This window comes from Epinephelus fuscoguttatus, linkage group LG2 (genome assembly GCF_011397635.1).
Source record: "Epinephelus fuscoguttatus linkage group LG2, E.fuscoguttatus.final_Chr_v1".
Classification (NCBI taxonomy): domain Eukaryota; kingdom Metazoa; phylum Chordata; class Actinopteri; order Perciformes; family Serranidae; genus Epinephelus; species Epinephelus fuscoguttatus.
Window position 1 is genome coordinate 13957563 of NC_064753.1, and position 21177 is coordinate 13978739.

At 41.6% G+C, this 21177-nt stretch overlaps 1 protein-coding gene across 2 annotated transcripts in view; it reads left to right on the forward strand.

Moving 5' to 3' along the window:
• The window catches only part of LOC125904442 (thrombospondin type-1 domain-containing protein 4-like), a 50497-nt gene that overhangs the window by 2384 nt on the left and 26936 nt on the right, over positions 1-21177 (forward strand). For both annotated transcript variants that reach the window (XM_049601837.1, XM_049601845.1), the window contains exons 4-7: positions 180-499; positions 1715-2147; positions 3508-3610; positions 4830-4966. In XM_049601837.1, the coding sequence (XP_049457794.1) occupies positions 180-499; positions 1715-2147; positions 3508-3610; positions 4830-4966 (993 nt within the window). The remainder of the gene's footprint in view (positions 1-179; positions 500-1714; positions 2148-3507; positions 3611-4829; positions 4967-21177) is intronic.

Consider the following 21177-nt stretch of genomic DNA (forward strand, 5'->3'; position numbering starts at 1 on the left):
AGTCATGTTGATGAGATGAGGTCACCAGCTTGAGCCTTTATACAAGGCCATGATCTGGGGAGATTAAAGTCTCGTTGATGGAGGCTTTCCATCAATCTTTGGCATTCACTTTTTGTGGCACTATCCAGTTTTTTGCACTCCCTGGTGTTGCTAATCTGAGTTGTTTCATCTCTATACAGGTTACTGAGAGGGTAGAGCCCCAACAGGAGTTCAGGGCAGAGCATGGAGAAATTCATGGCTCTTGGGGCGCATGGGGGGCCTGGTCAACTTGCTCCCGGACCTGTGGAAAAGGGGTAGAAGAGCAAAGCAGGCCTTGCCTGCCTGTTTACACTCCATCCCAGTATCCTTCCAGAAGAGGCGGTGTTCAGCCCCAGCAACCAGGCCATGTCATTTCAGCCCTGCGGCCAACAGTTCCTCTGCACCACAACACAGGCAGGTCCTCCAACAACAGCAGACGCGGAGATCTGAGGGAGAAGGAGACGCGGCCTGGTGGACGGAGGTACTGTATCATCATGCACAGGGGTTGAGACTGATTTTGAGCTACAAAACAAATTGAGGTGTTGAAATCACTGTGCGTACAACTGGAATTTTTCAGTGCTGTGATTTTTAAAATTTATTTTGACAAAGTGCTCAGATACAAATGGATGACACAAGGAAACACCTGATAAAATGAATGAAGAAACGAAACAAATGCAGATGCTTCCTTACAGGGCACGAGGGGTCAATACGTGCTTTGATGAGCATGAAAATTATGTTAATGCAGATCCCAAATTAGTTTAACACCAATAGCAGATTTTGAAGCCGTGTTTTAGACAGCCCTCTCCAACATTATCAACAACAAATGAGGGGAAATCTTTAGGAAGACTGGTCATCCTCACAGCAAAGCTGCAGAGACATATAACAATATATATGACAAAGATGGTGGCTCAATCCTCCAAGACACTTAACTTGTCCCCCTCTGACACAAGGTGCTCTGCAAATAGATGCAAGGATCATTATTATCTATTACTATATATATTTTATTGTAATTCATAATAATTTATTCAACCTAAGTGTTACATTTTTTACAAGTGCTAAAGAAGTACTGTAGAAAAAACTGTCTAGGTCGATTGGAACTATCATGATGGTCAATGAAGAACTTTTTTTCTTGTCTTCGTCAAGATCAGCAAGTCCTTAGAGAGCCCGTATGGCTGTGCTGCATGCTGAGCAGCCTGGTCTAAAAGTGACTCTTTGGAGCCATCACTGTGGGTCATCTGACTGCCCTTCAGTGGAAAGCTAGTCTTTTATGGATGTAGTCAAAGACTCGGCTTGTGCTTGGCAGCTTTGTGACCTCCTTCCTGTTGTGCTTGCCTTTAAACAAATAGCACTGACAGCTGAGTAATGGGGGGTTGTTTGAGTTGGAATCTAAGAAGCCAAATAACAACAAAAGATCCCAGAATTCTGCTACTGGGATCTGGGCACTTCTCAAAGGTTATGGTTCGGGTGAAGACCTATGACAGTTTCCTCAGCAAAGGAAAAAAATGCAGCTAAAAGATTAGATAAATAAAGGTGTGGATCCAGATATCTGATTGGTTTTAGATGGGTGAGTAGATAATAATATTTTCTATAGTGTCACAGATGGTAGGTCCCTGGATTTAATTCTGGGCTAGTAAGCAGTGACGTGTGTACACAGACATTGGTTTAGTTGTTGATCTCTTCATGTTTGTGTCTTCAGGAGGGTCACTAACATCATCCCAGGGAGGTATGGCTACGGGAGGGCTCCTTATGTTGCTCCATTGCAAACAGACACAGGCCAGGGCTCTGGGACGGCTCACCCACACAGACACAGACGCTCTCCTGCAGCTGATGCCCACCACCCCACCACCAGAGGCCACGGCAGCCACAGATCAAACAACGCGGACCCCTCTAACAACCTTCATCGCTACAGCAGACCCTACATGCAGCCCAGGGCACAGCAGCCCAAAAATAACCAAATCTGGGCCCCCCTCTACCAGCCCGGTTCAGCTAACCACCCTCAGGTTCAGCAGGAGCCACAATCAAGCAGCCAGACGTCTGGACCCCCGCACCAACAGGAAAGACCCTACAACCCCCTGCCTAGCTCCTTCTGCACAGGAGAGCATGCTCGTTACAGGATCTGCGGCAGTAATGTATGCAAATTTGCTCCTTCTTCTTCCTGTTCTCAGCATGTTGGCTCAGCATGGGCATTTCATAGATAAATAGCTTATTGATACCTTTGCATTTTTTGTTGGTATATCAGTAGGTGGAAAAAAAGAATACAGATTGCTTTTGTATTTATTTTGTTTTTCCCTTAATTTTTGATGAAGAAAATTCCACAAAATTTAAAAAAAAAATGTGAGAGAGAAGATAGAACTGCAAGACTTGTATAGACAGACCACATTTCTAGTGCAACAGTGAAGTGGCCAGATAAAGTTTACAGGAAAGACTCACTGCAGGTGCCGTGATGCAGCTCTTTGCAATGCTTGGGGGTTCCAGGTGATGCGGAGCTAACCAGCGATGCAGGAAACGGGTGGGATGAAAGTTAAAATTTTTCAACTTTATGTTAATTGCTGCGAAATTCACCTTTCGGCTGTGCTGTATTTTGTCAAGAAAATGAAAATAAAATAGTAGTGGCAGGTCAGGACATTGGAGAAGAAGATCATTATTGTACTTTCTGGGATCCCTCTTCTTCCCAAGAACAAAACAAAAATCAAGGGCTGCATGGCACAACATCATGTATATTGTGGGAGAATACACAGGGTGCTTATTTACACATTTGCTAATGAGCAAGTCACTTGCCAGCTTGCAAGTGTTCACACGCCCACTGCGACAAGCAGGGAGGTAGCAGAGGTGATTTGTTACCTTCCAGCGGATTTTCACTGTTATTCCTGTTTTGCATAGAACTCCACTTTTGTCCCCAAACAATACCACTCAAAGCATTTGTTATAATTTAAATCTGTTTAATACTTACACTAAATATTTTTCACTGGTCTACAAACACTGGTAAATTCATTGGCTTCACATACCTTATCAGTTAAACCCCAGCTGTAAAGTGTGTGGATGGGCTTTGCCTATCTGATCCGAGGGTAGGGAATCCATCCTGTGCATTAAAATAAATTCAAACAGTGTCAGGTTCTGTATATTGTCTCTGGTGTGCGATGACACAGATATTCAAGCAAAGTAAAGCAGACCAGGGGCTTGTTTAGACAAAGGAGATATGGAGGGATGTCAGTGAGGTTGAGTTACGGCGTTGGGCCTTCATAAATACTGGAATTGAACTAGCCTACTTTTGGCGAGAAAGACAAGCACAGGGGTAAAACTGTTAAAACAGAGAAGGTCATCTGCAGCAGTCAATCAGTGGATACGGAGCGTGACAATGAGAATGTGAGCTTGCTGCAGTAACAAAAAGATTTACCTGTTGGACTCTTGGAGTCTTTGTGGAAAATAAATCTATGTGTGTGTGTGTGTATGTGTATGTTTATGTAATGTGTGTGTCTGGTCCATCCTCAGGCCTGCCCTCCATCCAGCAGACACATCAGGGCTGTTCAGTGCTCTTCGTACAACAACCAACCTTTCATGGGCAGATTATATGAGTGGGAACCTTTCAATGAAGGTAGGTTGTGTCCATGTATGTACAGGATGTGCACATATGTATGCATGTAATATTATTTTGACCATTGTGTAGACAAAGGTGCATAATTACATGAAATTGCTGTAGTATTTTTTCTTCTATGGACCCTGCCGATCACTACTAATGAGAATCAAAAACGTAAAGATCCAGTGTGTAAGATATAGGGGGGATTTAGTTGAGGATTGGTCCTGTTTAGATGTCTGAGATAATCCAACCTGAGCCTAAAAGGCTACACATTCTTAAGGTGACACACATTTCACAATTAATCACATTTCCACTGTCACTTACATCCTCAGCTGCCTGATCTATGACCTATATGAACGAAGGTGTGTTGTGATGTAAGCACTGCAGTATGTCACCTGTCTGTAGGCTCACTGACAAATGCTCACCCAAACAAACTCTCTAACCTTAGTCACCTGACGTATCCAAGCAACAGTCAAAACACCTCCTGAAATGTAATTTCTCTGAGAACACTAATGGAAATAACATGCTCCAGATTAATATCCTGTCAAACACATGTGTATTTTGAGATCATGTCTTTGTGCTGCAGCCTTGACTGACGGGCAGTGCAGATGTAAAGATTAAATAACCTCAGGTAAATGTATGAGGTTGAGTCTGGATTATTTGACACCCATCTTGAACAGTGCTTAAACATACTCGTATCCATCTGTTTAAGAAATCCCTTGCTGTTGGGCTTATAGAATATCTGATTGATAAAGCACCTGAACGAAATGTAAAGAACAGGGATCCTCTGTGGTCGCTCACCGCTGCCTTTGTGTCATCAGATGAAACAGGGAGTCTTGAAATCAAAGAGCTGGTTTCAAACACATTAGAGCAATCTAGAAAAACGTCCGTGCTAGCATTGGATGCCTAATTCACTGGGATATCATGGATTTGTACTTTAAAGTAATTGATAGGTTAACAGACACTTTCTGAGTCATTCTGACTTTTTGAACACCACCTTTCTATAACTTTACTAAGTATTGAATTTAATGATAAAATGTGAATTTGTATTTATTGAGACACATGATGAAAGTATTCTGTTTACACATCAGATGTAGAGATGTAGATTGATTTGTATATGTGCCATTCATCATATGTCTTTAATTGTCTTTTATACCAAATAATCCTGATTCTGATTCAAATAGGCTAATATTATCAAAATGTCTGGATTGGTCAAGACTCTTAAATCTCCTTTCAGTTACTGGGGATCAGCATTGTGAACTCAACTGCCGGGCCATAGGGTTCAGGTTCTACGTGAGACTGTCAGAGAGGGTGATTGATGGGACGCCATGTGGACAGAATGATACTTCTCTCTGCGTGGTGGGAAAGTGTTCGGTAGGCCACTTTATAAACTCTTTGTTTTAATTTCAGAAAGGAAATTGTTCTACAGAGCAACCAGTAACCTTTCATTTACCAGATTCTCTGCGTTTGTGAAGATGCATGCTGAAAAATAACACAGTCAGGTGTTTTGTAGAAAATACTAACATGAGCTTTCTCAAGCTTGGTTGATCCTGACATGCTTCAAGTTTTCATGTCTTCCAGCAAACGTACAATTTATAAAATAACATAAAGGATGTATTAAGATACTGGAAGTTTACTGCACTGTTATATTGGATTGACCGAAAGGAATACTTCCTCCTCCAAATGACCATTTGTGTATCAATTACTCACCTTGTGTTATGTTGAATTTGTAAAGAAACTAGTAGGGAACTGCATTTAAAAACAGCTTAATTATCACAAAATATCCATTTACAAACTTACATAACTTGTGCAGTATAATCCAAGTCTCATTTATCCAGTTATATGCTCAGTATTTCCCAAACAAACAGCCCTTTGCGACGTAGAACTAAACTCAAAGTGAAACTCATCCAAGCTCTCTTTAAACCCAGAGTCCATTGATCAAAACAGTAATTTTACCTTGCTGAACACTGGAGCTGCTGGTCTACCACTGCCTTAATTGATGTTTTTTTGGTGTTATTGTGTGACTTATCCCATTAAAACACCAATGTAACACAATAACAAAAAACTGACTCACTGATGGAGGCAGTGGTAGACCAGCAGCTTCCGTGGTAAGCAAAGTAAAATTAAATCAAAGTCTTTTGACAACTATTGTTGTCAAAAGACTTTGAAGAGAGCATTGATACATTTCGCCTCCCATTTAGTTCCATGTTGGAAAAGGTTGTCTATTTGGAAAGCACTGAGCACACGACTCAATAAATAAGACTTGGATTATTCTGCATGAATTGTGTGAGACTTTGTAAACAAATGTTTTGATATAGTTTTGCTGTTGTTAAATTCATCAAGAATTTCCTCCGTTTATAGATAGATTTATTATCTTCATTCACTGGAGGCATGCGATAAAAACAAAGTGTTCTTCACCAGTTGAATGTGACACAGGGTGAGGTATTCCTTTAACTTGAATGTCAAAATCACTAATGGATCATTTATTTCACCCAAATTTGCGCTTTGACACGCTTAACAACACTTAATTTGGATAGTCCATGCTTCAATCTTGTAATATGGTTCATGTTTGAATGATGTACCCCTGATCCAACATTAGCCTCCTTGGATCGGACTTGGCTATGACCTGTCGAGGTATAGACACAGGATCTCTGGGACTGTCTTGCAGTGTCTGGCACCAGTACTTTGGCGGCAGATCCATTTAGTCCAGTGGGTTGTGAGGTTTGTTATTGGCACGTGCCATAGATGCTCATTCAGATTGGGATTTGGAGTACTTGGTCTGCAACGGTGTTGGAGTGGGTGGAACATGTCAGGTAGTATCCACATGAATGCCAGAACCAAAGCTTTCCCAGCAGAACAATGCATTGGAACAAAATAATCAAAGTTAATCACTTCACCTGTCAGTGATTTTAATGTTTTGCCTGATCGGTTGTATCTCTATCAACTGATGACCAACTGAAACAATGACCGTACCCTAACAATAACCCAATCTGAAGGCTTTATCCAAACTCAAACATTGTGAGTAAACTCAACACACATTTAGGTGACATATTGCTTGATTATAAAAGCTCTATAAGAACTGGACAGTTAATCTATAGTATGACCAACATTTAGTAGACTGCAGGCAGTTGTTCTGATGTAGTAATCACTGTGACCAGCAGAGGACAGCATGGCATCATAGTGAGAGGTCTTCACATGGGCTATGGAGGAGTGAAGTGGAGGTCAGCAGGAGTTTTCTACCCCCTTGGGCAAAAGCAGGAGACCTGGGATCTCAATGTAGGACATATTTGTACTTCTGACCTCGTACTTAATACACACCATGAAAACATACCTGTGAGCACAGAGTTGGAGAGACATAAGTCGCTGTGTGGGCCTGCTTATAGCTGGCTGTGTATTCAGTGTGCTGGATTTACTTTAATGTTCTTTTGATCAGGGTTTAACTAGAAGAAATATGTTGGAGAAGGAGCTCATTTCCACTTGGTTCTGCTGACCTCGCTCTGTTAACCCCGTGTATTTCCCATGCGCTGTAATCCAGCAACAATCTTTGCAACATTAAGATTTAATCAAGATAGAAAGCCCTCTGATCTTTCTTTTTGGCCTTGATCACATTTCCACTGTCAACACACACGACATGGTGATCCTCATGTGGCTGCGTTATTATTAACAGAAATGAAATTGTGATTTATAAGTCTAAATCAAGCAAATACACAAAAGGTATTGATCTGCAAGTGTAAATCATTTATCTGCCTGCCTCAGACTGCTGGCTGATTATTTGAGGATTCAAACTCATCAGCAGTTTTTCGGGGTGATTTTTTTTCATCAATCTCCCCACTGGGATTTCTCAGCTGTTGCAGCCATTTGAACAGGAGATTCCCCTCAGCCTCAAGCCAAGGGATAATGTAAAAACATCTGGATGATTTAATTTAAATCAGAACCACTCTCATCATTGATATTAAACATTAATGTGGGAATTGATAAACTTTTGTAGTTGGCACTACAAATTCTGCTCTTCCCTCCAGGCTAAGACCACCCAGCAGATACATATCATGACATATGGAATACACTGTAATGCTCAAAGTAAGAGATGTCATTGCAATCTATATTGATAAAGAAAAAGACATTAACCTACACAGCTATTCATCAGCAGCAGCAACATGAAGCAGGACAGAACCACAGGGAAGAAAGAGGAGTTGCCCGCTGGAGCAGATTGTTTGAAGTGTCAGTCATCATTGGTGCCTGTTTGGATCAGCTGACGGTCAGCTGGTTTGGTGCACTCTGCTTGACCTAACATGATACTCCATAACTTGTCAAAATGCTGTAATAACTCAACAACATTTAACTAACCATTTAAATGTCATTAATTCTAAATAGACTCCAAATAAATATCAGTAACATCAGATTTTTCTCTTTGGTGGCACTGTCTGTCAGTCCACCGCTTTGGCTCCAGCTGAATTAAAACACTGTAATGTATTGCCATGCAGACATTCTTGATCCTCAGAGGATGAATCCCACCAACTTTGGTTATCCCCTGAGGTTTCCTGTAGCGCCACCTTGAGGTTGATCTTTGTGTTTAAGAGGCAAATGTCTGGCCACCTATTGGATTGAATGCTGTAAAATGTACTAGATACATTCAAGGTCCCCAGAGGATAAATTCTAAAACTTTGAAAAATCCCTTAGCTTTTTCTCTTGCATCACCAACAGATCAAAATACCAAGATGTCATATTCTTTGGTTTATGGCCAAATAGGCCTTTCTGAGATGCTAATGACATTCCCATCAGCCTCAGCTGTACTTTGTAATAGCTTGTGTCGATAAGCAAATGTTAGCGTGCTAACACATGAAACTGAATTGGTAAACATGGTGAACATTATACTTGCTAATTATCAGCATGTTAGCATGTTGATGTTAGCATTCTGGTCAAAGAACTGCTGTACCTAAGTACAAATGTCACAGAGCTGCTAGCATTGCATAGATTATGCTACAGGTTTGTTAAATGATGACATGGCAGATGTAAATTGTCGGACTATTTTCTATTAACAGTTCTGACCAAATTTTAGATCCATTTTAAGAGATATTGTATCACACTCTGACAGCTGTTAGCTGCAGTTAGCTGTGAGTGGCTAACCTGGCTGTAGTTTATGTGGCTGCTGCAGCAGACAGGGTCCATGTAGAATAAGTGCTTCGATTTGATGTGGCCCTGGTGGCTTCCAGCTCTGCCAAGGAGCCAACCAGCGGCTTTGTTCAGTGGGTCAGGATGGAGGACTGCAGTCTGGTATATGAGTTAACTGTTAAATAGTCTGTGGAGTTGGAATTGCAGGAATGTCATATCATCAGTATTTTGAAAGGTGTGTTTAATGCGGCACATTTACTGAATTATTTGGCAATGTCGAGCTGCATGATTATATTTACCAATATGTTCCCCACATTCATTACATAAGTCCGTGGTTTGCAGTTGTTTCTCTGTGGTAAGCCGAGTTGTAGTGGAAACCAGACTGTTTAATGCTTTTCTGACCTGACGACCAACAACGACAGACCAAGATGGATATTGTATTTTGGTTCCCATGGGAAGGCTGTCACGGAAATATCATGAAGTTTGATTCTGTTTATGTGGTTGTTATAGCGATACCCCCCCTTGTGCAGATCTGGTTTCTAAAAGTCCAGTCTCTCTATATGAAAACTGTATCTGTTCTTTTGCCTTGAACCAGTTTTGTTGGCTGTCTTCCAGTGACAGGGTTAAAACTTGATTTTAAATCGAAGTACAATAAACTAAATAAACACTCGTCAATGTAAGTCCTAGCTAACCAAACTAAAACACTCCTACACGATATAGATCAGTAGATATATGACAACAGCAACTGTACATGTTGGTGCACTGTCCCCAAGGCACTGAAAAGTGCCTCTGATTCAGATCAGAGCCAAACCATATAATCATGTCTTTCTAATTATTCAAACAGAGGGGAACCAGCAGGTCGGAGCCTGTCCTTGCATAGCACAGTGATACTGAATTACATATTTCTGGAAGCTCAAATCACATTAATGACACTGTTAAGTATCAGCTGTCCAACTGTAAGCATTTTCCTGGAAGAAAAAAATCATTATGTTGGAATTTTGGTATCTGTACAAACAGTTAAACTACTTGCATATCTTTTATTCATATCAAACATTCAAAGCGTTCATTATTTAGACACCTACTGTTTCATACTGATTAAATGCACACATATAAAACATATTATTGCACTTCCCAGTTGGTGGTTGATAAATATGCACATGGTTGGACAAAATTTATTCACAAAAAATTACTATGAAATTCTGGACTGATAGCTGGAGAGGTACCGGTTCACCCCCTTTGCACTGCTGAGCAAGGCAACAAACTCATCGGAGTGCTGTGTGATGTGGCAGCCCCATCATTCTGACATCTCTCCACATTTGATGCATGTCCAATGGGCCTGTGTGTGTTTTTGACACAGTGAAAGATAGTGGACTGTTACAGTGTACAAGTATTGATGATTGCCTTTGCCTGCAGTTTGTATTTAATCAGGCCTATAGCCTATTTTCTGTCATGTAGACTCAGTCAGAGGGTAGACCTGTGAAACTGAAGAGCTGCACTACAAATACACAGATTCGCACGTAGACACATCACTTGTGTGACTGTTTTGACTTGGAAAATGACAGAGATGAATGAATTAGTGAAAAAGATGTCAAACAATGCCATGAGCTGAGGTTGAAGTTATGTTATACTCACAGTATAGCAGCTCACTGTTTCGTTTGTGAGTTATTTTACTTTGCAGGAGTGTCTGGAGGTAATTTTAGTTTTGGCTTTCATATCAGTCCCATTGCGGTTCTCTGCTGCAGATTGTGGCAATGAACCGATTTTTAGATACTTAATCATGACAATGAAAAATTAATTCAAAACATTTGGACTGCACTCTTGTTTTAGAGGGAACTGTGGCTCAATTATTTAGTTATTTTAACTTTCCATTCAAGCCAAACCACAGAGGTTTTGCGCTTGTTGTGGTGACGCACTGCTGCTGATTACAGAGAAAACACTCTCCTACCACACAGCCCACAGTTTGTGTGGTCCCTAATACTTCTCCCTGACACCTTTCATGCTGCATGAATAACAGCCCAGCTCCGTTCATTTGACCTTTGGCTCCTGGTGCTGCTGCAGGTGTCCATCTCAGATTTCTGAATCTGACACAGTGACAGACTCAATTTGGCCTGTTAGAGACACTAATGTCTGTTTAACTAATGAGGCAAAACAAGGACTTTTAAGGTTTGTACCCTATAGTTTTATACTGCAGCACTGCTGCAGCTTGTGTCTGATAGACTGATGAGATTTCATCTTCATCTCACTGCCTGGACTGTCACCCAGCCCAAATTGTCTGCTGTATTGGCACCACAGTGACATTTGACCAACCTATAACACAGGTTTCAGTGCTCTTGTCCATGAAATATTCTGGAAAGTTTAGTAAAAGGTTGATTCAAGGTTTTTCCCATGTCAGTACACAGAATGCCCACACAGATTTCAATGGCCTTCCAATGTTTTTCATCCATTTTAGTGCCTGTGATTACCCACAGACAATCTACATCCTGAATGAAGGCAAGCCAAACAGTTGCTCACTGTTGAGGACAATCAGCTCTCTTTGTGTGTGCTGCTGGGACTTTGCTTTCCTTCATGATTTGTCCTGCCTCAGATGGCTCCAGCTCCAAGAAGCTGCCTCAAAACTGCTGAGTAGCACTGCACTCTTGATTGGCTGGCTCAGCACACAAGTGATGGAATGAATAGGTTTGGATGGACAGGTCATTGCCTTTGCCTGTCCTACACATCATATACACGCACAAATAACAGCATGTGAAGCCTGCATTTGTGACATGCATATTAATGACTGTTTTCTCAAATAAACTGCAAGATACACAACAGTGGCAGCAGCATCCAGAATAATATTGGTAAATTTGCACGCCAGCCATCCAAAAAGTATTCAAATTAAACACAAAATTCATCGACTTAAAGTAATATGTCAATCCCCTAAACCAAAATAAAGCAAAGTGATTACAACTCATCCTGACAAGGACATAAATATTATGTTATGCCAACACCTACATATAATACAATATGAATTCCCCTGAACTGTAAATGTTATGTGATTTACAATAAAGCATTTTTTTTTACTGGATTATATCGTGTTAAATATGAAGAAGGAAAGCGCGAAATCATTTGAGAGAAACCGTGATTATAGAGAGCATGTTGAGTATATTACATTGATATATGGATATCCTTTGCTCATTTCTTTTTGGGTCACCTTTTAATGAGTATCCACAAATGCTGAAACAGCCAGCTCTGAGGTGCTGATTCACCCCCCCGCCCCTTCCCAAAAATGGTTGCTCATTTCAGATGAACAGTGAAAGAAAGATCCCTTTATGGTGGGAATTCCATTAAGCTGCAACATCTCCCTCCTTAAACCAGGGAAGGGCATTTGAGAAGGGCGTGTGTATTTTTAAAGGCCGATTACTGACCACACACTTCTCGCTGGCAGTGGTGGGCCCAGCTGAGGGTAAAAATCTATGCAGCTTGCATTATGCTAGACCCAGCAGTGGGTTTTGTACTACTTCCTGCTGCTCTTCACAGTCAGGTGATGGTAAAAGAATGGAAAAAGCAGTTATGAAAGCTTGAGTTTAAATCTGGTTGATACATGTGGATGTTAAATGTGCCAAATATAGCATGCGCTCAAATGTTTTAATCCAGGTTTTATTAGTATAACTGATAAGCAGTGCAACATTGAACTGACAGGTTTCAGGATGGATTCTGACATATTGTTCTTAATAAAGATGACAGATAGAACGAAGCCACGTTCAGCCCAGTGCAGTGTCGAGGTCTCAGCCATGGTCTTTTTCTCTGACTGGCATGTTTCCCAGCACCCAGAGCGTGGCCCAGGCCAAACTCATCAAACAACATCCTAGGCCACTCCTCACGTCTCTCCTATGACAGCTGCATCTGTTTTATGCATTCCCCACTGTGGTGGACGGACAGACTTGTTAAAAGGGAGATGAGTGCTCTGATATACAGCCTGGCTGGTGAAGACTGGTGGAGATACCTCAATCCCATCTATGTCACGACAAGCCCCAGCTGCTTGCTCACAGGGCGTTCCCCACCATTACCCACTGCAGATGGTAATGGATTCATGTCAGCAGAGCCTGTCGTCAGTTATTGGACATGTGCAGTTATGATAGATACATTCGCTGTGGAAAGATGCTGTCTTTACAATTAGTACTTGTTATATTAGTCTAGGGATTTTAACTCATAATGTATTAATTTCTAAATATATAACTTGTTTTAGCCATGCTAGCAGTGTGTCTGGCAGTGTAGGTAATTCAGTCAGCCAGCAACTTTGAGAATGAAATGTCTCAATGTTCTGTACAGACATTCATGGTTCCCAGTCGATGTAGCCTAATGATGTGGGCGATCCCCTAACTTTATAGTTCCTCATGAGGCTCCTCATGACATTTGCAGCTTTGAGTGAAATGTCTGGACAGCTACTGAATTGCCATAAAATTGGGTACAAACATTCATGTTTCCCTCAGGATGAATTGAATTTATGTTGGTGATTTATTGACTTTTCATCAAGCAACATCATCAGGTCAAACTTACAATTGGTTCATGAACATGTACCTGCAAAACTAATGACATTTACATCAGCCTCAGTTGTACTTTGTGTCGTAAATATTAGCTTGCTAACATGCTCACTAAGGTGGTGAACACGGTAGGCGCTATACCTGTGAAAAAATAGTCTGCGAGCATTGTTGCAAGAGCTGTCCAAAAAATGTTTTTGGAACCTGAAGCGTTAGTGATAATGACCAGCGAATATTCAAAGCTTCTATAGTATGCAAGATGACCACCAGAGCCTGACCCTGCTTTAGGCAGACTGTGAGAAAGAGAGTAATAGAGAGAGGAAAGAAAAGTCTGAGGATGCACACAATGTTTCTGTAACTCACAGGTAACTCAGAACACTGGGGGTCAGGCTGCATCACTAGATGCAAAGCAAGCACTTTACTACACGCCTGCTATGGATAACAGTCTGCACCTCGTCTCACCTGTCCCTTTTTCTCATCAGACAGCCAATTTCCTCACTGTACTGGTGACAACACAACAAAACAAAAACAAAGCATTTGAATACTGATTTGGATGTTGATAACCATGGCGACGATTAAACTTTGATGCATTCTGGTCAGCCCTAATTGTCATGTTAGCATGCTAGTGCTAACATTTAACTTAAAGCACTGCTGTGCCTAAGTACAGCCTCACTGACCTGCTAGCATGGCTTTAGAATCTTAGACGATTTCAATTAAACTTCAACAGTTTGTCCATAAATAGTATGCAGCAGAACTCTGTGAAACTCTTACAATTGCAAGCTGTAAACTTGGAGTACAAGTGTAAACGTTCAGCATGGTGCATTTTAAAGTGACATTTTATGATGGATGTTGAAAAAACAAAACATAAATTAACAAAAATATGAATTCAAGGTGCTTAATTAATCCCTTGAGTGGGGATATTGTTTCTGCTAGGTCCCTCTCCACAGGGAGTCACAGGTCAGGCTCAGCTTTAGAGCAGCAGCCCTGGAGCCAGTAGTAGAGACACAGTATCCTGCTTAATGACACTTGTTAGAGTACTTGTCGCTGACAAGAGGGCTGGGATATGAGAGTTCCAGTTGGAGGACAGTTAAGACAAATAGTGTTTGAGAGTTTAGGATTTTACAGAGCTGACACATTGATGTCTTAGTTTGGCCTAAACTTCCTGGATCTTGATGGAACCTGCTGCCCCCCGACTGACCCTCACTGGCCCACTGGTTCTATGTGACCTGTGCAGCTTCACTAGGCTCGAGCGCCCTGGGTTCAGGGGTCAGACACCTGCACCGCCACACCTCTGCTGGACTCTGCTACAGCTCATAAAGTCTTTCCTCAGGAGACAGTGGAGTGTTTAACCTTGTGAGTGGGGCCTCCTTTAAGCTGTAAAAAAGCAAAGTGTCTGCAAATGATGGGATCTCCATTTGATGTGTTTCCAACACACTGGTGGTTCCTCTGTTTATAACCTGTCGTCTTCATTTGGTCTGATCATTTCCTCCAAGCCATTTTCTCCTCAGTCCTGCCTTTATTCACTTTTAGTCCTGTTGGCTAATATACGAAAATTGGAATAGTTTATATAAGAATTTGTATCAAGGACAGCCATAACTTTCAGGTTGTTTTGGTACATTTTCTGGGATATATTTTCATGGTACCACATGGGACTGTAAGGAACTGCAGGAAGAGTAAAGAACAGCCAGTGTTTAGCTGTGTGCTGAACTTCCATTTCCTGGTTGTATTCTGGCAGCTCAGCACAACAACAGCTGGGCCAGCACCTTCAAATGTTAGCGTCAGCAGAAAGAAAGAAGGTATTTGCACAATCAGATCCATACACTTTTCCTAACGTTCTTTGTCTAGATGACCAATAAAAATACCTTCACTAGATTATTTGCAGATGAAATTAACTGCTGAAATGGAGCAAAAAAATGGGAAGATTACAAAGCGGCCGTGGTGTGAAAGACTGTTTTTAATCTACTCAACATTTGTTATTTTTGGTATTTTGTTCTGCTGTATCCACAAAATTGTTGTTCAGTGATGCGTTGGTGTTCTCCCCCTCCAATGATTCATGATGTCACGCTGATGTGTTCAGTATGAGTGGTTCTGTGTAGACACAAAGCAGATGGACAGATAGATGTACAGATAGCTGATAAGATGGATGGATGATGGTGATTTAGGGACGGCTGATGTATAGTGAGTTACATGGCTGACACTCAACAGGTCGAGCTCTGCAGTAGAGCGTGTTCAAGGGCACAGAGCAGCGAGTCCCAGTGTCCGCTCTCGGAGACAGATTTATGAGGGTGTACTTTACGGATACAAGGTTGTATTTTTAGCGTTCAGCGGTCACACAGGTCTTCCTCAGACAGACGGCTGTTGACAGTGATTGGCTGCTATCTGGGTGGCTGTCAATTGGGGAGACAGTTTAGCACATTGTATGCCTCATCGGTTTGTTTGGAATGTCAGAGATCTGGAGCGCTCAATGTGTGGTCAGTGCTCACTGGGCGCCTGGGACGTAGGGTCATTTGAGAAGAAGATAAGAAACGTAGGTGTGTCAGTGGATGTGTTTGAGAATATTATGTGAGACAATATCTGTGTTTGTGTGTACAGTCTTAAATTAATTATAAATTCCAATTTATAAATGTGTGTTTCTATGTCAGCATGTGTTTGTGTGTGTGCTAGTGAATGTGTCAGCCTGTTACTAAGAAAGTCTGTCTGTGCTGTAGGTCCTCTGCTGCTCAGGGTCAAACCCCATCGTAAATTAGACTCTTATCTGATGGCACCTAACAGCTTTATTAACAAGAGGCCTCCAGCAGGTGTGTAAAGACATTAAACACAGAGACAAATGAGTTAATGTAGAACTTGTCTGGCCTATTTGTTCATCATCTGGTCAGTCTGACACATTTTTGTGCTTCACAAAAGTTTCTTATTGAGGTCAAGATTATTCAGGAATGGGCCTTGAAGGCCATAGTCTGTGTCTGATCAGTTTTTTACAAAATGAGAAAAAAAGGAAGTTGTCACAGAATTTTCAAGCCTTTATTCAATTATGTTGAAAACATAGAAAGAGGAAAGACAATGTCAAAGACAACACCATATTTTTGAAATTGTGTGTGCTTGGATTGTCAGAATTCCACCTTAAAAAGAATGCTTTATGCCCCAAAAGACCATTTTGTTTTTAAAATTTCAGAGAGAAAATTATCTAATTGTCATTCCGTTTGTAGTCACCTTCACAACTGAATGAAGCACCCTACATCAAGGTGCTGGGTGTAAACACAGCGGCAAGCTTTGGGACACACTTCCCTCTCTGTTTTTTATATGTATTTGAATTACTTTTATTTGATTCGTGCTGCTGTTTACTGGAATTTTGGTAGCGTATCCTTTTGCCATTAAAATAAATAAATGAATAGATAAATATGTAAATAAATAATACCATGAAAGGGAATTAAATATATCCCTGAGATTCACTGGTGATATTTCTTGTCTTTTACCTTTGTAAACATCTTCTCGTTTTTCGCTCTGACATTTACGAGGTGTTCAGTTTTTGCAATAGTTCCTGTTACACTTTACTATGAAATAAACACGACTCCTGTTTTATAGAGACTAAAGAGGTATGTATTTGGTCTTACATACAATGTAGCATTCAAGATGTTAACATCTGTATGACAATATTCAATGTCTATCTTAGTTTGAACAGTTTACAATCCTCAGGGTAGTCGTGTGGAACTTTATTTGTATGGTGTGTCTTCCATGATGAACACAATAGTTGCACATGGTTAGTAAGTTGGCATTGGTGCAGGCTCACTGTTGGGGGGTTTTATAACCCATACCCACTCCTCACTGGTTGGTTTGGGACATGAATGCGGAAACAGAGTACAAGTGTGTAGGGAGAGGGTGTACGGGGTGGTTTGGAAAAAGCCCTGCTTGCATCTTCACACTGTAAGCCACATGTTCAAGAAGTCACTGAAAGTCCAGTCACTTTCTATAAAGCTATAGAGTGAGACTTTGTCCAAGATGAGGAGTGATTCATTAGTCATTAGTTTACTGAACACACTTACGTGGCTTTGTTCTGTAATTCATAAAATTACAACAACTTTAAAATTGATGTTGGTTCATCTTAGCTATTCATATATTTTTGCTAGTTCTAGTAAAAATTTCATATCTCCTCTTCAGACTGTCATCTACTAGCTTTTTTTTTTTGTGATAGAAGTAACAGCAGCTTCCCTCAGCCACACCTTGCCCCTCCCAGCCCACATCCCCTCTCAACCTGCTTTATTCATTAACCCGCCTCCCTCTACTGTGCTCCTGCCTTCTTCAGTCAAATATTGCTCAAAGGAAACAATCATGGGACCTACATGCCTGGCTTTACAGACTAATTTGTATCCCAGATGCACAAAAATCATGTGTTTTCTCTTCATACTTTCTGTCTTTGCCTAACTTTTACTGTCAACTGTTTAGAAGAGGTGGATGAAATGACTGGAGATGATGGAACATAATTTAAAAGCGACATTTGTTGATGAATATGGCTGCTGACATGTGAAAGTATGTTTGTGTCGCTGTGAACAACTTGGGGGCCTCGCATTCTCCTTTGTCATTCTCCATTGTGAGCACATAAGAAGAATGATGTAAGCGAGATTCATGACAGAGGCATTACAGCTGCCAGGAAGAGGGTTTCCCACTGAGGCCACACCTGCCAAAAATGTTTGCAGTCATGGTTCTTCTAATAAGCTTTGGATTTAAACATCCTCCAAAAAGCAAACAGCAAGAAAACCTGGAAATGTGACAAACAATAAGAACAGGAGCTGAGTGCAGCTATTGTATGTGCGTGTGTCTGACAGTGTACAGTAATATTGAGCCCACCTGCTGTAGAGCATGACTCTGATGTGTGTGGGTTGGAGACTGGAGGAATCAGGCGCCTGGAGCCAAGGTTGCTTCAGGGCTGACCCACTTGTTGAGGGGAAACAAAGACCCCGGGGTGTAGTGGAGAGTCAGTCTGGCCCCGCCCGACCTCTGGGCGCTATGCCTTCATAATGAGACCTGCCCAGATCAGAGGCAGTTAAGGGGAGCAGAAGACGATGTATGTTTGTTCATCAGATGGGCTGCTGAAAAGAGCTTTTCCCCTTCTGCCTGTCTGCAGCTGTGCTGTTTTGACAGCTTACTGCATACTGTACATACTGCTGCATGGTGTGTGTGTGTGTGTGTGTGTGGGGGGGGGGGTTTCGCGTTGAGAAAGACATACTACTGGCAGGATGAACTTAGCCAGATACGGGTTTGTGTGTGTGTATGTGCGTCCGTGTGTGTGTATGTGCAGGTGTGGAGAGTTTTGTTCCTCGCTACGCTTCATTGCACTCAGTGCCTCTGCTTGCTCTTTGAAACAGCTTTACAGAATATTAGGAAAGGTGGCAGGGTGTGATTTATTGAGCATAGTGCCAAGATGAATATCATTACCAAGCAAATATTTGGCAATCTGTTCAGCTGACTTGTTACACATGTCAGTGCACACATAAATCTACAGTCCCAAGCTTCACAGTAGCTGTTAATTTTAATGGAGGTAGATTACTGTGAGCTGGTGTTTAAAACATTGCACATTTGCATCTTCCTAGAGGGCTGCTCTGGAATAACTGTGACATCATTACAGTCTTTTAGAAGAGAATTTATTGTCATTGTGCAGCATTCAGCAGAGGCACTGCTCCTGATTGCTGCAATGAAAAGACACAGGAAAACACTAAAAAACTAAAAAAAACTTCAGCAAACTAACATTGACAGCCAACAACACAGGTTCTGTTTTACTAAGTAAAATAAATAAATGCAGTGTAATTTTGCACATATTGATAAGAGTATTTATTGCATTATAATAAATACAATTATTGCACTAGAATAAATTCAATTTAAATATATTTTTTTATGTCTCCATGCTGGTGGTAGCCATGGCTGGAAGCTTTATATTTTCAGATTGTCCCTCTGTTTGTCCGTCCCATTCTTATGAACGTGATATCTCAAGAACACCTTCCGGGATTTTCTCCAGATTTGGCACAAACATCCACTTGGATTCAAGGATGAATTGATTAGGTTTTGTTGGACAAAGGTCAAGGTCACTATGACGCTGCGTCCGTCTCATTATTGTGCACATAACATCTCAAGGTAGCCTTTAGGGTATTTCCTTAGATTTGGCACCAACCTCCACTTGAACTCAAAGATGAAGGAAGAATGAATGAGCGATTTCGAATTTGGTGTTCAAAGGTCAAGGTCACTGTGACATCATAAAACATATTTTTCACTATAAATCAGGAATATGCTGATTATGACAAAGTTTCACACAAATATCTAGTATTAGAAAATGATGAAGTGATGACTTTTTATATCCAAAAGGTCAAAAGTCAGCTTCACTGTTAGATCATAATGTTCTGCAAATATATTCTCTGGCCATTGCTCAACATCATAACCCCGGAGACATTTGGTCAGATACTTGATTGGTGACACTAATCATGGGTGCCCGCCTTGAAACTGTGTTGTATAGATCTTCTGTGCTACTGTGTTGAAGATGTGCATGAAGCATCCACATTTAAGAATATAGCTTCTTTGCAGTAACATCCATATTTGAAGCATTGTTTACTATCATGGTTACATTTGAGTCTGGACAGACATGATGTGAACTTTTACTGCAACTTGACTGATTTGCTGGGTACAACCACATCTTTCTTAAACCATTTATCCATCCATCCATCCATCCATCCATCCATCCATCCATCCATCCATCCATTGTCATCCGCTTATTCGGGGTCATGTTGCAGAGGCAGCCGGGTGAGGACAGTACTTCTGACATCCCTCTTTTCAGCAACACTTACCAGCTCCTCCTTGGGGACCCCAAGGTGTTCTTAGGCCAGATGAACTGTATAATCCCTCTAGCATGTTTTGAGTCTGCCCTGTGGCCTCCTACCAGTTGGACATGCCCGGAAATCTCTCACGGGAGGCGCCCTAGAGGCATCCTGATCAGATGCCCGAACCAACTCATTTGGCCCCTTTCGACGCAAAGGAGCAGCAGCTCAACTCCAAGCTCCCTCTGGATGTCTGAGCTCCTCACCCTATCTCTAAGGCTGAGCCCAGCCACCCTCCAGAGGAAGGTCATTTGTGCTGCTTGTTATCGCGATCTTATTCTTTCGGCCACTACCCAGAGCTCATGACCATATGAGGGTCAGAATGTAGATGGACCTGGAAATCAAGAGCTTTGCCTCCTGGCTCAGCCACCTATTCACCTCGACTGTCCAGTGTGCAACAAAATGCATATCCATTTCACACTTTTACCCTCACTTGTGAACAAGACCCAGAGATACTTTAAGTCCTTTGCTTGGAGCAGTAACTCTCCAAACCTGGAGAAAGCAAAACACAGACTTGAATGTGCTGAATCTCATCTTCACAGCTTCACACTGGGCTGCAAACCGCCCCAGAGCATGCTGGATGTCAGGGATGATGAAGCCAGCATAACCACATCATCTGCAAAGAACAGAGAGGCAATTCTAAGGTCCTCAAAACAGTTCCCTTCCTTCCCCTGGCTGCGCCTTGAAATCTTGTCCCTTAATATCACAAACAGAATCAGTGACAAGGGGCAACCCTGACAGAGGCCAACACCAACTGAAAACATGTTTGACTTTGTGCAAGTATGAGGACACAGCTCTCATTTTGGTTACACAAGGACTGGATAGTTCATAGCAACGACCCTGGTACCCCATATTTCTGCTGTACCCCTTACGAGACTCAGGGGATGCAGTCATAAGCCTTCTCTAAGTCCACAAAGTACAAATAGACCAGATGGGTGAACTCCTGTGACTCCCACAGCAGCCCCACAAAGGCAAAGAGCTGGTCCACTGTTCCATGACCAGGATAGAATCTGCAATACTCCTCCTGAATCTAAGATTCAGCAATCAGTCGGAGCCTTGTTTCCAGCACCCTGCAATAATCTTTCCCAGGGAGGCTGAGCAGTGT